Here is an 11,659-nt window from a genome sequence, read left to right as displayed (position 1 = left end):
TGATGCACCCGGTGCTGTAGGCACGGGCCTGGTCTGATTGATGAAGAGTCACATGCTTCCAAAATAAATGTGCATGGACTGACACTTGAGAGTCACTCGAGTACACTCAGAGGTACAGCTCGTTTTTTTAACCATCTCACACACTCAAGCACACTGGTATATACATATCTCCGTAGAATATTCCTTCGCACAGGGAGTAGCTGTCACACTGCTGGGTTAATGTTGCTTGGCTCAGAAATGCAGTAAGTGATAGCCTGATGGGGACTCAGTTTTTGATCAGGCTGGAATTGGAGTCAATTTGTTCCTCCTGGATAGGAACGCGACAGCTCCTTCCTTCTGAAAGACACAGTAAAGAAACATTGTACAAAGCAGAAAGGGAAAAGGAAGCCCAGGAGCTCTCTGTTTCATGGACACAGGAGCAGACAGGAACCACCAAGAGAAAGCGATGTCCTGGCCAGCCGAGACTGGGGATCCCACCTCGGTTGCATAGGTGTGGGGAATAACAGGAACATCTTTTATTGGTGCTACTGTCAGCCAGCCGGCCCAGAGCCATGCTTCTAGCTAGCTGTGAATGCAGAGCCCACCCATCAAACCGTGCTGTCTAGTCACAAATTCCCATTCATTTGAGGGGGGGGAAGAAAAACTCCTAGCCAACTCACTTCCCCGTAAACAGAAGCAACATTAAGAGGCATCTCAGAACAATGATTTCTATATAATACTATATAGATATAGATTCTCTCAACAGTATATGAAACTATGCTCTCTTGATTTCTTAATGGCCTACTATATAAGTCCAGTCTTCATAGATTTCATAGACATCAGGGCTGGAAGGGACCTTGGGAGATCGAGTCCAGCCCCCTGCCCAAAGGGCAGGAAGTCAGCTGGGGTCATAGGATCCCAGCAAGATAAGCATCCAATTTACTCTTGAAGGTGTTCAATGTAGGTGCTTGAACCACCTCCGCTGGCAGACTGTTCCAGACCTTGGGGGCTCGGGCAGTAAAGAAATTCTTCCTTATGATCAGCCTGAAGCGGTCTTGCAGGAGTTTGTGACCGTTCGACCTCGTCATCCCTTGGGGCGCTCTGGTGAACAGACGTTCCCCCAGATCCTGGTGGTCACCCCTGATAAACTTATAGGTGGCCATCAGATCCCCCCTGAGCCTGCGCTTTTCCAGGCTAAAGAGCCCCATGGCTCTCAGCCTGTCATCGTCAGATCTGTTTTCCTGAACTCCGATCATGCGCGTGGCTCTCCTCTGGACTCTCTCAAGCTTCTCCACATCCTTTTTGAATTGTGGAGCCCAAAACTGGACGCAGTACTCCAGCTGCGGCCTCACCAAGGCCGAGTACAAGGGGAGAATGACGTCCCGGGATTTGCTCGAGAAGCATCTATGGATGCAAGCCAGCATTTTGGTCGCTTTACTAGCCGCAGCATCGCATTGCATCGCTTCCTACGCAGCGAACTGATTTGAACTGTAGGTCAGCTGGGTTCATACATGTGAAATGCTTTCATACACACTGAACCACACAGAAGAAAAGAGATAATGAAATAAAGATAAGGGGAGAAGGAAGGACGATGGAAAGATAAAGGCAAGGAGGAGAACAAATGTGGGGGCTGGGCAGGGATATTTCAGTACCCATCCTCTAAGGCTTAATCAAATGTTTCCAAAAGATTAGCATCGATGACGTTTGTCTGGTCCCTCTTTGCTGGGATGCTACTCTTTAGCTACCAAGGCAGCCAGGTTACTGCGTTTAGCTTCTACCCCTAGAGTTAATGTGCTCTTCCCTCTAAACACCACGTATCGGCTATCCCGCAATACGAGGATGATCTGCCGGGGGGCGAGGGGGAGAGCCACAGACTACATGACTATAAACAGTGCTCTAGGGAGCCACGCTTTCCCTGAGTTGGAGCGTTTCCTCGCTGTTGGGATACGTTCCCAAACGCAGTTCTGACAAATGATGTTTAAGGATATAACTATTACCAGGAGACTCCCCCCAGTCCCACAGACTTCTCCCCAAGCAATTGTGTCCTGGGACATCCCAGCCAAGGTTGGTTTGGGAGCCCCCAAGTCTGGTTTGGCAAAACTCCTGTGAATGAAATAACATGTTCTGCCAAACCGGCCCGACTCATAAATCAACAGGAGTTTTAATGGACTGCAAGACTTGGGTTCAGGCGCATGCATGGTTTGCTCCCTGGCCAAGTGCACAGCATCTAAATTAGGAAGAGTCTACAGCATGAAACTTGTTAAATTTGTTTGAGTCAATTTCCCTTCACATCAAGAGCAACTCTAAAATCTCCGGCACTCCCAAGCGTCTGGGTCTATTAGGTCCACCAACAGAGGTTTAAGTTTCAGGTAAAACCAAGCCACTAAACCAGATAGATCACGTTATAATCAAAGTGCTTGGCACGGTAGAAATGGATGGTCTAAGACTGACAGACCAACCCAGATGTTCCCCTGAATTAGTAGTGCTCAACCCAAAATTGGCCTGTGACACCATGTTGTCTGCCCTGTGGGGATCCTCATGGGTCCAGTAATCTGGTGGCAGGGAGGTGGTGTCCCAATCCCCTGCTGCCAAATTTCAGGACCCACGGGGATTCCCAGGCCCTGTGTGTTGGATCCCAGTGTGCAGGGCTGAGCAAAGGCAGTGCCAGGCCCCTGGGGACCAATCTAGGTATACAGGGGCTGAGAGGGGGCAGCACTGGGCCACTCATCTGGCCTGTGGGACCAAAAGGCTGAGCACCACTACCCTTAACCATCAAGTCTTTCGACATCAAGGGAGCAAAGAAGCTATCTTCAAAGAGAGACTCACTTTGCTGATCGTTCTCAGCAGGCTGCAGCTTCTTCTTCCTCCCCTTGCCAGTCGCCTGAATAATCAGAAGGAGAATAGACATTCCTGATACCATGAGCAATGTCAAGCAAATCAGGACGAGAGATAAAGGCCCTAGAAGAAAAATAAAAGACCATTACTCACCCCATACACAGATGGGCACACACAGACGCACACTATTTGCTCCTGGCTCTGCAACAGGGGGTCTAGGAGACCCAGTAGCCCCGGCCTGGACTAGAAAACTCTCTGGGCTTCCTGCAGCAGAGCCAGACCTAAGGCCTTGCTAGAGACAGAGAAATGACACGCTCCACACTCTTGGCTCCACGACAGGAAATATGGAAACTTGGAGGTGGGAAAGGGGGGTCCCAAGCCCAAGGGTGTCCCCACCGCGGGGCCGCCCCAGGGCCACAGCACATGGACGTCCAGGAACCATCACCAGGCTAGCTAGCTGGAAGCCATGAACACAGCTTCTGGTTCGTTAAAAGCTTATCTTCCCCAAAAGACTTCTGCAAGACACTGTGGTTTCAACACCCCAATGTACCCCAACAAGAACAGAAAATTCACCAAGACTTAGTAGGACCTACTAGCTGGCAAGACCCTCTTCTTACCCCACTTGGTTGGCTCTGTGCTGCCAGTTGGTTGATCTCCCCAGTGTATGGGAGGAATGGAAAATGTGTTTTTGGGTCTCGAGGTCGTGAGTGCTGTTAACAACGTGCTGGTTTTGTGGGTGGTGACAGAGGTATGTGAAGTGGACACCAGGCTCTGAATCGTGGTCGCCTGTTTTTTCTGGTCACCGCAGATAACATCCTCTTTATCTGACCCCTCCCGCAGAATCGTCCTACCAGACGCTGTGCAGCTGCAAAAAATGCCATGAATAAACAATTGTGTGCAATTACCTAAATGGCACAATAATTAATTTAAAGATGATCTCCATGGGGGGCAGGGAGGGGGCTTATGCTTTTTTTTGCTTTTATGTTTTCTAAAAAGGGGCCTGCTATTTTTGCAGGGTGGAGGGGGGGTAATTGTTTTATCTCAAAACATGATTTTCTTTCTAGCTTGTTTCACCATTCACAATTTAGCTTTTGTTCGTCCTGGAAGACTGAAGCATGCAGAGGTCGATGACAGTACAGCTGTCAATGGAACACACTTGTTTAATTGAAAGAGGAAGAGATTGTTTCTATTGTCACCTGCGCTACTAGAAGTCTTTTAAGAAAAATAAAATGAAAAAAAAAAAACCCCACCCATTGAGCTACCAGGAAAGATTGGGCTCCTTCAGTCTTAAGAAAAGATGACTGAGGAAAGACATAAAAACAAACAGTCTTTGAATAGGTAAGAGTTTGCTGAAAAAGGGAAATGTATGAAGAGTTCTCCGTGTCTGCTGGGGAGAAGATAAGTTAGAGTTGCATTAAAACTGCAGAACGGGAGATCTAGGGTAGTCATTAAGACAAACTTTTCAACTGTAAGCAGAGCTAAGCCCCAGGGTAGATGTCCTAGAGAGAGTGGGGACTCTTCATTGCTGGATCTTTAAGACAAAAATCTGACAGGAATAGCATAGGCACAGGTGACCCTTCCCTGGGGTAGGTGGATGGAATATATGACCTCAAAAAGGTCTTTTCCAGCCCTGTTTCCCATGATGTCTACTTCTATGACTATGTTTGTGAAACTAAACTGATTCTTTATTAAAAGAAAATCCCATAGGGATGCTGCGGTTGCAGCTAGCAGTCTACCCACACAGTGGCAGACTGATTTCCTGGGGCCTTCTTCAGACTCCTTCCTCCTACAACCTGCGCTTCTCCAAATTTCACATGGGTCGTTGTGCTGGTGAATGGCTCTGCTGTGTGGGTGGTGGAACTGTTTCCAGTTACATGAAAATTTCCACGTGGCAGGTTCTCTTACTGAGAGCCACCGTATAAAAGACAAATTGCAACGCGCCAACCAATTCTACGAGCTGAAGCATAGCCTATTTGCAGGGACCTAAAGCCACCATGAATACCATTTCCTGGCCCGCCTGCTAGGGAACGATATGCAAGCAACAGGCTGACAATAATCAACGAAAGCCAATGCTTCATGTGTTTGGGTGTGTGATACGTACTTGGTCCAGGGGTGACATTTGCTATTTTCTCCTCTGGAAAAAGACCCAGCAGAACAGGCTGAGCACGCTGAAAGAGAGACAAGAATACATTAAACCCAAGGTAGAACGGGAAGGAGATGAGAACAGCCGGGCCAAACAGAATATGCAACGACTACAAAGAGGTCTCACATCTGTGTATCAATGTCTGTTGTGGAGTGGCATGTCACACACACTACAGCATGGAAATGGCAATGTACATTTGGGTCATTACAAAAAGGAAAGTGTGCATTTAACAAGTACAGCACCCCCCACCTTTGTTTCTTTGTAAGGTTTCTTGCCATCTCTGTACCGCATTTACAGAAGTCAATGAGGAGTGCATTAAAACCTCTTAGGACAATATCCCAGAACAGCATTTTGCATCTCGTGTCTCTTTGGGAGATGGAGACAACCGACAGAACAGCTAGCAGGGCTTTTATACTTGGAGGCATGCTCCGAATCCGACGTGCGTCACATACCCGATGGTGCTGTGCCATCTGCCATGAACCTGCTGGGCTCGAAGCCTTTGGTGCACATGCACACTCTATCAGAGGTCTGGTCGCACTTCTTCACTTCTGTGGTGCCCTTTTCTAGGAGCAAGAGGGTTTGGGGGTAGAGAGAAAAGAGAAAAGAAGGTAAATACCTATTCTTAAAAATTTAAAGCAGGAAAAAAAAAGGAAAGTGAAATAAAAAAGGTCCGTGGACACTTGGGGATTCAGACCAGCCCTCCCTACCCCTTATAGAAAAAAATCGCTCTATAAGCAGCAGCTTAAAAGAAGCAACAGCTGACTTACTGATGTTACAGATTTTGCAGGTCTTGCAGTCTCCCTCGCTGTACTCAGTCTTATAGTACCCATCCTGGCAGGGTTTACACACTGTTTCTGTTGTCTCTGTGCAGCGGTATTGTATTTCCTCCCCTATAAAAAAGACCAGGGTTGAGGGTGGAATGGATATTTTGCAGGAGGAAGTTCTTTCGGTCCTCCAAATAAATATATAAAAACACCTTCTGGCCACACTCTTCCATCTAGGTGAAGGCCTCTGGCTGAGAATAGCAGGCCTTTTGCATGGAAGAAGTTGGCAGACTCTGCTCCAGTGCTGCTGTCTGTGCATTTTGAGCTCCAGCATAACCACAACAGTGCCTGCCATCCAGTGCATGTCAAGCATTACTTCTCTCTGCAGCAATTAGTTGAATGTCTCGGTTTACAACCAAAGCTATTTTAGAGAGCTCTACCACGGCGCAAGGGGCCAGTGTCTCCTGTGCAGTGCTCTGCGCCCTGCTCTGCAAGGCCATGGTGAAAAGTCCACAGCTCATCTGAGACTTGTAGTGGACCCCATGCACTTTCGTGTCCTCACACCAGCTCAAGGCAAGGGTGTATGGTGGTCTACAAAAGATGCTGACAGCAGACTGGTGGCCCAAAACATTTGAGAACCACTTCTCTAGCACACTGTGCATGTTCATGTACCAAAGTGAAGTACCTGCAGCCAGGGACCAAGACCAAGTCATTGAATCAGACAAAGAATAAGCAGGCGCCCCAAGTGCTGGAGCAACACATCGGCTGGCTAGACCCGGTGTCACGTTCCCCAATTAAGTGGTTAAAAACAGTGCAGACATCTCTCTGCTGTAGTTCTCAAAGCAAAGTAAATGTGAATTAAGTGAGCCTGAGCCCCTACCTCTCCCCTGCCCCAGATGCATCCATCCATCTATTTTATCTTAGAGCTCAACAGCAGAGCACTGGCCCACTTTTGCAAACAGGGAAATGGACCCAGAGAAAGCGAGTGACAAGGTCACGCTGAGTCAAGGGCAGATCCCAGGAGTCCCAGCTCTTTTCAGTATATGGATATAAATGCAGATTCTCCAGGCAGGAGCACACGTATCTAATATGGAGTAATTGCACTGACCCATTGGGAACAGAACCCAATTTAAGCAGCGGATCACTTCTGCCACTGGGCCTGCTGAGTCAGGGGTGGGAGGGGGGCTCCTACCTAAAAGAGGAAGGGTGCTCTAACATTAGAAAGGAAGTTGCATGAAGTAGATAACCATCTTTAGCAGAATGGCATCTTGCTAATGGAAACCTTTAGAAGGCCAAACCTGTACATCCCGACCTCTCTACAATTGCTCCATCACCTCTCTACAATATTCTGTTCTCAGACAGTTCTTCCAAGCACTCCCCATGCCACTTCCCCCAGGCCAAGGCCTATTTTATATAGTCCTCTCAAAATATAAATGGAGGTGGGGTGGGAACAGATTCTGCTGCAAAGGATGCCACTTTTGTTTCATAACTAACTCATTAACTCTTTTGGGCTCAGTGGCTTGACAGCATCTAAGTCACATCTTCCCCACAAGTCTCAGTGGACCACTTCTGATAGGCAGGGGCTGATCCCTACTGAGGGACCCCTACCTTCCCTACTGAGACCGATACGGGACCCAACCATCATAGTACCATTTGTGACATCCCCACCTATTTGTTCCTAGCATGCCTGATCAGCGAGCGAAGAACGGGGTTAAGACCACAAGCTCATTTCACATCGGCCATACGGCAGCTGATGGAAGTCATGATTTCAATGAATAACCCAGAGGTGACAGGAGACAGCAGCATCTCCCATAAGGGAGGTAAGAGTGGAGAAGCCCCCCCCCCAGGTTTAAACAAATCTTGAATTCTAGTCCTGGCACTGGATCGAAGCCTGTTGCCTCCGAAAAATTCAACGTTTGGCCGCATCTCTTCTGTCCTGGTTTTATTTCACTTGCCCCAAGCTGCATAGAGAAATTACCAGATCGTACTTGTAAAGAGAGGTGGGTGCAAACACTTTTATTCGGTTCAGTCCTGGCTGATGCTATTCCACTTGTCTCTCTCGCGATTGAACCCTACCTGCCCCCCCCAGCATTTGTTTCACATGCTCCCAGCAGACAGACACAGCAACGCCCAAGTGGACAGCCCGCTTCCCCTTGTTAAATTGTCATTTGTGCCCTAATTTCAAGCTGTAAAATCCTACTGAGATTACAGGCACGGAGCACGAAGCTTTCTACAAGACCTGAGGCTGCCAGATGCCACCACTATATAATGACAGGGTGGTTTGCTGTGTATTTGAAGCCGAGCTCAGAACCCTCTTCATACGCTGACTTTGCTTTCATGCCACTAAGGAAGTAGGCGATTAATCTATGTTAAAAAAAACCAAACACATTTTGAAGACAGGATGACAAGGCTCAAAGATGTAACAACTCATCTAAGTTGCAGCAGGGACAGTTGAGAAAAAGGCATCGGTTTGCTGCCTGCCACACTTTGCTCACAATCCACATTCCTCCCATCTTGCTAATGGCCCTAGATACAGGAAAGGCTACTGGCAAATCAGCAACCATCACCATACATCTCAGTGCTTTTAAAATCCTGCTGTAATTCATTCTTCTTCCCCCGGCTCCTGATTTTCCCCCTCCCCTGGGTAAGTGAGAAACACCCACTGATTTTTTTTCCACTTCCATTTCATCTCAGGTTTCTCTGTAAGTTTTACTGGGTGCCAGAAGGAATCACTCATCATTGCTCCTTATCACTCAGATCCAGTAACTCACTATCTGCTGCATATCCTGCCTTACCAGGAAACTAAGTCATAATCTGAAGACAGAATTTCTCCAAGAACTGGATCCGATTGCTAACAATTAACCAGCCAAGGAGAACCCCTCATCCATCTCAGGAAAGAGGAGATGGCATCAGGGGCAAATAATCTCCCGATTCACATACTGGGTGGGGGAGGGAAATCAGAAGCCCTCACATCTCCATCACTGCAAAAAACACAGAGACCTCCTGCTAAAAGTTAAGGCTGGAGAGTCAGGATCTGTTTCAACCACTATCATTGCAAAACCACCAATTTCAGTTTCTGCCACCCCCATTCTGGTCTTCTTCATTCATTTTGGTAGTTGAATATGAAAACAGAAAGCACAGTTATTTTTAAAGTGAGATGCAACTCACAAGGATTACGTATTGATTTTTTTGTCATTGACACTTTCAACAAGCGTGCAGCTGCGTGAGCTGACCTGCCTGCCGTGGTGGGAAGTACGCCCTCCCTACTTCTCTCGGCTCATGCGACTACAGACACTATTACCTGATTGCCCCTTGGATACCAATGTCACGTCCCTCGGTAGTTTTGCTGCATTAGCAAGTCATTTCAACAATGGGATCCAAATGGCTAAAGCACCCGTATATTACTTTTTTTCCACCTTGGTGCTGATGGAAGAGCTGACATTTGGTTTTAAGAGCGCCTGCGAGAAAAGACAGTCCCCGGTTTCTACCAAATATGAGGAAGTGCGAGAAGGAAACAAGCAAAGGCCACCAGCTGCAGCTCTGCAAAATTCAGAGAAAGCAAACCCTCTTCACAAGCTGAAATCTATACAACAGCTGGTGGAGCTGGCCCCTAGACACATGAGAAACATCCAAGACACCCCGTCATCCATAGTTTCGGCTTTTCATCTGATTCTTAGCACACCTTCCACCCTCCAGAGGAGAGATTTTTCTCCAGAGACTTTTTAAAATGTAAGTAATAGCTACAGTGAATACTGCTGGCTAGAATAAATTTGAACACTTTGGCCTGAGACGTGAAATTAAGAAAAAATAATCATTTCAGCAGTAGATTTTTTTCTGGGCTAAGACCAGACTGTGCAAGACTTTTGACTCTACCAGTATGCTAACCTATATATTATTTAATTCTACTCCGAGCTGGGTGAGATGGTACAGTGGCTTCACTGCTAGCAATGTGTCTGAACCAAGCAAAACCACCAGTGGAAAAAATCTAGAGAGATGAAGCCAGTATAAAGAACAATAACGTTGCTCCTCACAGGGGGTACCAGGTTTCTTGGAGGATGCTACTGAGAGCTGCAATAATTGCTATCAGTCCAGGAAGAACGCTTGAAGTCCTAGGAAATGTTATTTTACAACAGCCACTCGCCCTGTCCTACAACTCAGGTAAGGAACGTTAGAGCTCCCATTGCCCCACCACTCCCCATCTCCTACTGGACTTCACCTTCTGCATCTAAGAGGTAGGACCAAGTTTCAGTAGATGAGGAGGGTTACTTACCAGGACCGCACATCTTGCAGCATTTAATGCCGCGCAAGGGATATTCATGTCTAGTACACGTCAACGCTGAACATGGGATGAGAGAGAGCAGCAGGAAGGGCAAACCAGCAGTACAACAGGACAAAGCCCATAGGGTTTCACCTGGTCGTGCCATTGCCATGACCTTCGGCTCTCAGGTAAGAAAAAAGTAAATTGTAGGAGAGGTTGAATCTAGACTGCTGGGGAGCAGGAAAGCAGTTGATATGCCTGCAGCGGGGAAATTCCCAACCACTCACATAGCTCCACCCCTTTGATGGGAGGTACTTTTCCCTTTCAAAGGAACCCAACAAGTGGAGACTTCTGGTAAAATATTCTTAGCCCTACAATTCATGCACTCATTTCACCCGCTTTTACTAAGAGCCCAGCCACACATTTCAATTAAAGCCTGAGAGAAGCCAGCGATAAAGATGTTACACATTCTCAAGCACTAACTTTGTAGCTGGTTGGCTCCTTTTATAGCTGGATCGACACTTTTATCACATAATTACTTTGCATATGTGACCAGTCTAAATGTATTGTGTGATTTATCAGTTAATTACATAATATATACTGTGCACATGTGTCTGGTCTCAATTTATTGCATGATTAACCAATTAATTATATACATATACATGTACATATTATTTATATACACACACACACACACACACACACACATATATACATACACACACACACTTTGCATGTGTGTCTGGTCTAAATTGATTGCATGATTAACCAGTTAATTGTGTGATATATGTAAAGCGTGGCAGAAGCATAAGAGAAACAAGTCCATCAAGAGACTTCTGCTGCTGCACCCTCTTGTAGTTTTAAAACAAAACAGCCTGTGCCGACCTAAAAAACCAATCCCTGGCACTCCTTTCTGAAAGCAGAAGGATATACTGTGTAGCTGTGCTAGGAGAGGTCAGTTAGTAATTTTAAAGGATATTGGTTAAATTCCACGCCTCTGTCTGCAGATATGTGAGAGGGGCATGGGTTTCTTTGGGTGATAGCCTGTATTGCACTAACTGCAGAGCTAGGATACAGTAAGACACGCTTTTGAATACAACGTGTGTCACTACAGTTAGATTAAGTGGGGCAGGGCTCAAATGAAGGAAGGAATCAAGCAGATGAGCTTGCTGATTGTACAAAATTATTCCAGTTGGAGACTGGAGAGCATGTTGTAGATCTCAGAGCACAGTAAGACATGGGCTAAGCACAGGGGACACTTTTGCATGAGCTCTGCAGGTGGGAGGGGGGTGCTTTAATTAGAGCGGTTCTAATTAAAGCGCTGCAGCATCTCATGTATCAGCATCCCCATGCTTCAGAAAGGTGGCAGGGTGCTTGAACTAAAGCTTGTCCAATGAGATTTAATTCAAGCATCCCAAGTGCAGGGATGTTGATACATGAGATGCAGAAGGTGCTGGAGCATTGTAATTACCACGCTCCACCAGACTCAATTAATTGAGTCCGCTTCAACGGGTTGTAATTACAGTGTATTGGAGCATCCTTGCAGCATGTCTACAGGCACTTATTACTTGGAAGCAACACACACATAAAGGCTGTTCCTTAGGCCTTTGAATGACAGCAAGGTTGCAATGTCACTGATGCAACTGGATTAAAGTTGCATTTGCCTTGGTAGCAGCTACA

General features: G+C 46.7%; 1 protein-coding gene across 1 annotated transcript; it reads right to left on the bottom strand.

Annotated features, from left to right (window-relative positions):
• Positions 1–214: 214 nt before the first annotated feature.
• TNFRSF4 (TNF receptor superfamily member 4) lies at positions 215–10,151 on the bottom strand. The gene is made up of 7 exons (XM_090024707.1): positions 9,992–10,151; positions 5,725–5,847; positions 5,410–5,520; positions 4,916–4,982; positions 3,432–3,679; positions 2,806–2,937; positions 215–336 (listed from the first exon to the last, which is right to left on the bottom strand). Exons 1-7 carry the CDS (start codon positions 10,149–10,151, stop codon positions 266–268), a joined length of 912 nt encoding a protein of 303 aa, XP_089880833.1. The 3' UTR covers positions 215–265.
• Positions 10,152–11,659: the final 1,508 nt, after the last annotated feature.

This window comes from Crocodylus siamensis, chromosome 12 (assembly GCF_052110815.1).
Source record: "Crocodylus siamensis isolate JL-2025a chromosome 12, ASM5211081v1, whole genome shotgun sequence".
NCBI classification, from domain to species: Eukaryota; Metazoa; Chordata; order Crocodylia; family Crocodylidae; genus Crocodylus; species Crocodylus siamensis.
This window is presented reverse-complemented; position numbering and strand designations above follow the sequence as displayed.